Source organism: Cygnus atratus, chromosome 4 (assembly GCF_013377495.2).
Source record: "Cygnus atratus isolate AKBS03 ecotype Queensland, Australia chromosome 4, CAtr_DNAZoo_HiC_assembly, whole genome shotgun sequence".
Classification (NCBI taxonomy): Eukaryota; Metazoa; Chordata; class Aves; order Anseriformes; family Anatidae; genus Cygnus; species Cygnus atratus.
Genome location: NC_066365.1, coordinates 25,296,592 through 25,303,273, shown reverse-complemented (window position 1 = coordinate 25,303,273; position 6,682 = coordinate 25,296,592). Strand labels below are relative to the sequence as shown.

The 6,682-nt window shown below is 49.6% G+C and overlaps 1 protein-coding gene across 5 annotated transcripts in view; it reads left to right on the top strand.

Annotated features, from left to right (window-relative positions):
* Nucleotides 1-444: 444 nt before the first annotated feature.
* Nucleotides 445-6,682, top strand: part of GALNT7 (polypeptide N-acetylgalactosaminyltransferase 7) — a 72,074-nt gene continuing 65,836 nt past the window's right edge. For 2 of the 5 annotated variants that reach the window (XM_035557895.1, XM_035557894.1), the window contains exon 1: nt 445-605. In XM_035557895.1, the coding sequence (XP_035413788.1) occupies nt 486-605 (120 nt within the window). In that variant the 5' untranslated portion in view covers nt 445-485. The remainder of the gene's footprint in view (nt 606-6,682) is intronic. The other 3 variants (XM_050710399.1, XM_050710401.1, XM_050710400.1) reach the window with 2 other exon arrangements.

Genomic DNA, 6,682 nt, shown 5'->3' with positions numbered 1-6,682 from the left:
ACAAATCGATAAAAGACCCCCCCGTATACACCCACACAGCGCTCGGGGAGCTCTGGGGCCCCTTCCCCTTTCGTTTTGCGGGGGCGCGGTGGAGCCCGGGGCTGCGGCAGGTGCAGCGGGGACCCCGCCCGGGCTGGGGGCTCGGTGCCGGTGCGGGGCTCGGTGCGGGGCGGCCACGTGGAACCGCGGCGCCCGCTGCCGCCGCCGCCCCTTCCTGCTCGCCTCGCCCCGGCGAGGAGGGAGGGAAGGAGGGAGGCAGGCAGCTAACGGGGAGGAGGGGAAAAGGAAAGCGAGGGGGAGGGAAAAAAGATTTAAAAAAAAAAAAAAAAAAAAAAGAAGGGGGGAGGAAAAAAAAAGTTTGTACGTGCAGCGGCGGGCGAGGAGCGGGCAGGCGGCGGGGCCGTGCCGGGCCGTGTCGGGCCGGGCGGGGGGCGGAAGGCCGGCGGTGCGCGGCGGCGGGAGGCAGAGGGCGGGCGGGCGGGAGGATGCGGCTGAAGCTGGGCTTCCTGCTGCGCGCCGTGCTGCTGGCGGGCAGCTTCTTGGGGCTGCTGCTGCTCTGGTCCTCGCTGTCGCCCCGCGCCGAGGAGCCGGCTCCCCCGGGACGGGTGAGTGCGCGGCGGCGGCGGCGGCGCCGGGCGGGATGGGGGCGGCGGGCGGGACGCCGCGGGGCCAGCCCGGGGATAACGGGGGGCGGCCGCCGGAGCCGCGGCCTGCAGGCCCGACACGGGGAGCGGCGGGGACAGCCCCGGCCGGCCCCGCATCCGCACGGGAGGCGCCGCGCCGCGGCCCAACGCCGCCGGGGGGGGGGGGCGCGGAGGGGGCCCGGGGAGCGCCGCGCTCCGGATGGGCCCCGCGGCACCGCTCGGGGGGGCCCCGCGTCGCCGGGGGCGGCCGGAGCTGGCCCGGGGCCCCGGGGCCGCGGCCCCTTCCCGGCGGCGGTGCCCCGGGCGGGGGCTCCCCCCGAGCCCCGGTGTCTGGGAGCCCCCGGGCGCGCCGGGCCCCGGGGAGCTCCGCGCGAAGCGGGATCGGCGGCGGGGCTTGGAAAAGTCACAGCATCGCCTAGCGATGGGGGGAGGAGAGGTCTTGCGCCCTGCTCGTACGCTCGGTCCTCTCCGGTGGGCTGCTTTGACTCATCGGCGAGGCGAGCGAGCTGGCATAATTCTCGCTTTTTAACAGCGAAAATGACTTTGGGCTCCTTCGGCAGATGCTCTGTCTTCTGAAGCTCTCACAGTTTGCTGTATCTTGGCAGTTACTGCTGAGATAATAGGCCGTAGTGGGTTTTTTCTTGAGATACACAGTTTATTAAGTGTTGGAGTTCCCGTAATCTGCTCTTCTCGGCGCAACGCGGGCTTCTCTGCGTACGGAGAATTCTTCAGAAATGTTGCTTCCATATCTCCCGAGAAAATGTCAAGAAATAAACATTTCACATCAAAAGCGGTTGAATTACTCATCCTGCGTAGGGAGGAGAAACAGGCCTGCCAGCAGGCATCCTCAGGGCGAGCAAGATGAGCGGCGTGGCCTTGCAGTGCCCGCCCTTAGGTGGCTGCCCCAGGAGCCCCAGTTGAGGTATGGCACTCCCAGCACCCTAGGGATTTCTATGAGTGCTACACTGACTCAGGCTACCCCTTCCCACCAGCCTGAAGGATACTTTTGAGCCGAAACCTTATACCAAGCTCCGTTGACATGCCAGTCCCAATGTGGAAATCCCTTCTCACTTGCATGTGTGGTGATAAATGAGTGGGAAGAGTTTTTTCAGCCCGTCCCTGATAAAGCAGTGCTCTGTCTTGATTACCTACGTCTGGGCTGGAGGAAGAAATATCTGTGATAGCCACCTCAGGAAATAATTCAGCCTTTGTTGGGAGCAAATATAATTCTCTTAAGTAAACACTGTCAAAGAGAAATCTAAACAGAACGTGTGGTTCATTAGCGAGATCAGCCGTTTACTTATCACCGTGATGTATGTGAGAGCGAACAACACGTTTTATCATCGTTTTGTAGGAAATGGTGGTGTCATTTCTAAACTGGTGTTTTGCTTTGGACTGCTTGCCTCCTGAGCAGCCTCTCAGGTAACGGATCCTAGCAAAGAAGCAGTGTGTAAGCAGTGGCTGTGCCTTGGCATATTTTGGGGAAATGCCGGGGCACCTCCGAGCACACTGCTTGGTAGGAAAAGGCTGCCTGCCCCAAGACTCAGGGGGATGCTCCCTGTGGCACCTGGGGACAGGCTGTGCCTCGGTACAGTGCCTGCTTTCTGCAGGCTGGGGTGTAATAGGGCTCAGCGCTGTGGGGCATGCGGCCTGCGCTCTGCTCGGTCACGCCAACACGTGTATTTGCTCTGCTGGTGGCTGCAGATAACAGAATAATTCTTCTTTCCATACAACACCCTCCTCCTGAAAGGTCTAGCCAACAATTTAACTTTTATAGCTAACCTTGGGCAGTACCTTTCCTTCTCTGCACTGTAAGCCCGGGCACAGCCTGGAGCATAACTTTAATAACACCCAGGCATTAAAGAAACAAAGCTGAAGAGTTCTGCTGCCTTGTTCTTTTTATCTTCACAAGCGTGAATCTTTTCCTGCTTATAGCAGCTGACGGGGATGGGATAGGCAATAATACTGAAGATTTTGGAGTAGTTCTGTAACTATGTACCTTTTTTAAAAACAAAACAAAATAGTGCATTCTACCTTCAAATACCATATTGTGTGTGTGTGTTTTTTTCTGTTTATCTTAAAAGATTTCAGTGGTCTTTTAGAGAAGTGAGATGACTTGAGGTGCAGAGTTTCCAAAGGAAAAGTGAAAGTGGAGAAGCGGCTATTTAGGAAGGAAATGAGAGAGCACGATTAATAACAGTAATACAGAAAGGTGGAGATAAGGCATTTCTTTTTCCCTTCTGGTAGAAGACTATCACAGATTGATGTATTCGCTGCTATTGAAAGCATATTTGGAACTTGAGGAAACAATACACTTTTCCAGATAATCAACCTGTAGAGCTTTGTTTCTGCAAGATGCATTCAAGAAAAAAATGTTTGCAGGATCCAGAGGGAGAGGTTAAGTAAATATCTGGTTTTGTGTAAGTAAAGACATTAGCTATCTGATAACAAGGATTTAAAAAGGTACCCAAGACTTAGGTAGGGATGCACGCATCCTTGTTTATAGCTGCAAGAAAAGATTAGACAAAATCTTTGGTTAGATTATTATGTACACGTTGTGGGGTCTTTTGGATGTTTTCTGAGAGTTTGTGCTCTTCTCAATCAAGGGATGGTGGTTTTGTAGCCAGCAGGAGATGATTGAGGCCATTCATTGTAAGAAGATTGCTGTAGGGATCCCAGCTATGGTGCTTGCTGGTCTCAAGTGAGATATGTTGCTAATGATCAGCCTCGGAGGTACAGCCTTAAAATCTGGTTTTGTCAAGGAGAGAATAGAAGTGGGAGTACAGCAGGCAGAGCCAATGGACTGAAAAGGTAAAGAAAGATTCACGGCTGAGAAGTTGAAAGCAGCTTATCTGGAAGGAGCCTTATGTAAGCTTAGTATAGGTCAACTTTAACTCTCTAAATCAGACCAATTACAGAGTTAAAGTGACTGAATTACTATTCAGAAGCTTTTAATTAAATGTGTAATTAATTTTTTTTTAAGATCTGTTTAGCCTACTTGAGGCAAAGCTTGGAGCACAACTTTGCATGCTCATAGTTTATGTGATGCAGTGTAATTAGTGGTTCCTGTGGTTTCTAGTCTTTGCTGGACCACTGCAGGGAGGTCACAGAGATGACCCTATTTGTTTGTCCCTATGAAGGAAAGTAAGAAAGAGAGAGTGTCCGGCATGTTTTATCATCCGTGGCTTAGGAAGCTCATAAAAGATTTGATGGAAGTATGCGGCTGACTTTGCTCAGGTCAGAAATGTGGTGCTGAGACAGCAAAAACCATAAAACAAATGCCATGTTCTGACCACTTCCCATGTGCAGTGAGGAAAATGTTCCTGATGAAATCTCAGCATGTGCTGCGTAACCTCCTATCTGGGAACCTAGTGCTTCCGAGACACTACAATACTCGCGGTGTTCCCCAGCCTCCACTAGCTGATAGCTACTGCATCCCAGCCGCTGGCGGGCTCCTAGTCATCCACCCCTGGGCACCCGTGTAGGGGTCAGTCAGCTCTCCTTGCTGCCAGCTGTCCTAAAGGAGGAGCGGGGCCCCCAGTCCGGGAAGGGTCCTGGTCCAGGTGCGGTTCTGGCGCATCCTCTGGCTCAGGGAATAGCTCGCAGCCAGCTACCTGGTGGCTAAATGCTACAGATCTCACGTGGCCACTGGAAAGTGGAGGATTTATGCTTTGGAGGAGGAGTTAGGAAGAGAGAAACAAAAGGCAAATGGATTTCTTTTTGACTTTTCTCGTGACACCCCTTTTCCCCCACTTTAAAGACCACTAATATCCTGTACGCCTTGGCTGGATTGTCACTGAGGACTTAATGACAAGTTGCAGGCTGAACTTGAAGTGTTATTGTGGTTTAAATTAGATTCTTTGCGGTGGAGGTCCCAGCAGAAATTTGCTGCTTTCCCTTAAGGAGTAGAAGCAAATGGGCTTGGAAGAGAAACGGAGAATTGGGGAATTTGAAGTTGATGTCATTACTGGAGGGAAGGCAGGAGCCGAGCCTGGAATAAGACGATAAATCTGATGCAATGGGAGCAGTGGTGTTGTGTTGTGAAGGGATTCAAGCCTAAGATAAGAAATGAGTGTGGTCAACACACGATGCATCATGGCAAGCAAGCAGTCAAGCAGCGAGGTAGTCTCTCTACAATTGCTAACTGTGGTTAACTATACTTGTGATCACTTTTATTTACTGGTTTGCCTTCCTGTAGTTGGGTGAGACCTGAGGCAAGGAGCACCGCATTGGCGCTGCCGCTCCTGTGATACCTGAAAGCTCAGTGCAGTCAGTTGCTTTCTGTGCCAGAGCTCCCTTGGGGCACGGGGCCGGACCTAGGCTTTCCTCCTCTCATGATCAAAGCCCCAGCGAGTTGCTGCTTCTTGCCTGATGCTCAGCAGAAGTGAATACATTGGGAAATGTGTAGAATTTGTAGAAATTCACCAACTTTTGTTTGAAATTTGCACGCAGGGAGGCAGAGAGCTTGCTGTAGCCCCAGTGTTGCTGTTCTAGCAAGTAAACATCACTCCCCCCTCCCTGCCCCCTGGTTTATTACAGTAATCTTTTGTGTTGCTAGTGACAGTAATAGGCAAAATGTTTTGAGATATTAAATGTTAATGTTTCTAATGTGTGCTTTCATCTAAACTGGCTTTGAAAAAGCTTGTAAAAATCTGTCACCCTTGGGAGAGTGTAAAAACCCCAATCCCTGTCTTATTAAAAATGAAGTTTTTGTCAAATGCTTCCAGTTATGTTACAGAATAAGTGACCACAGAGTGGTTTCCTGAATAACGCGAAGAAATGAAAAAAGCCTTACATAATTCCTGCAATTTGTGTATATATACATAGATTGTATTAAAACTTTCTTGAAAGTTTTCCATCATAAAAATCGCTAGCAATAAGTTAAGTAAATAACTCATTATCTCAGGGCTATTAATTATGTAAAACCTACTCTTCTGCAGGGAGCAGTTTAGTACCATTTCATATATATATGACGAGATTCCCGTTGTCCTATTCTAGCCCCAAGTATTACCATTTGTGATTAATGTAAATTAAATAACTGAACAGCAGAAAAATTAAAGATGTTAAGGCTGATGCTTCCTTTTTAAGAATCCCATTGCTGGAGAAAGATTGCTAGATCATCCAGGAAACCTTTGGCAGCATCTGCAGCATGGGATAAAAGGTGGCTCTGTTCTCTTAGGTAAGTTTATGCAATAAAAAGCTTGGTGATTGTGTTCACTTAGGGAACTGCGGACTAAAGCTATTCCACTAATGCTGTACCTGAGAAAGAAACCGTGAGTAAGACCACAAAAGTTGGGAAGGAAGAATCTACACAACGGGTTTGATGGGTCGTTTTTGGAAAACAAGTGACAATAGATGTGGTAGTTGGAGCTGCTTAGTGGCTGCAGAATGGGGCATTAAAAATAGCATGCAGTAAAGTCCTTACTTTGAAAGGTGTGAAAATCTAGGTAACCGCTAACTCTGTTCTGATTTATTGAATTGAGAGGTGATGGCTAAGCTGAAGCAGTGGAAATTCTGTTGCGAGTAAGTTTAGCTATCAGAAAAGGCCCAGTGGCTCATCGGGATATCAGCCTGGAGAGCAGCATACCACATGCAGAAATGTGTGCATGGGTTTTTCATCACACGGCCAAGCAGCACGAACCTTCTCCAGCTTGAGCTCAGTAGAGTTAAAATTGCTTGTACTGAGCTGGCATTCCCTAATGAAAAATGACAGTATCTTTGTCCTATTTTTGTCAGATATTAAATCAGCATTACGGGAGACTGCCAAGTGGAAATAGGGCAGGATAAGCTGTTACATTAATAGGTTTGACTTCTACCTTGGAGGGGGGTGGATGCTTTTCACAGAAAATAGGCCATATAAACTGAGAGAAGGATTCCAAGTCTGGTAGCAGTTACATTTAATTACTAGATTTCCTCCAAAAGTATGGAAAACAAACGTCTGCTGTGAACGATTAGGTTAAAAATAGAAACATGCTGCTTAAAAGGCCGCCTCCTCCATCAGTTTTCTTTAATCTTTTTGTGAATTAAAGGGAATTTAT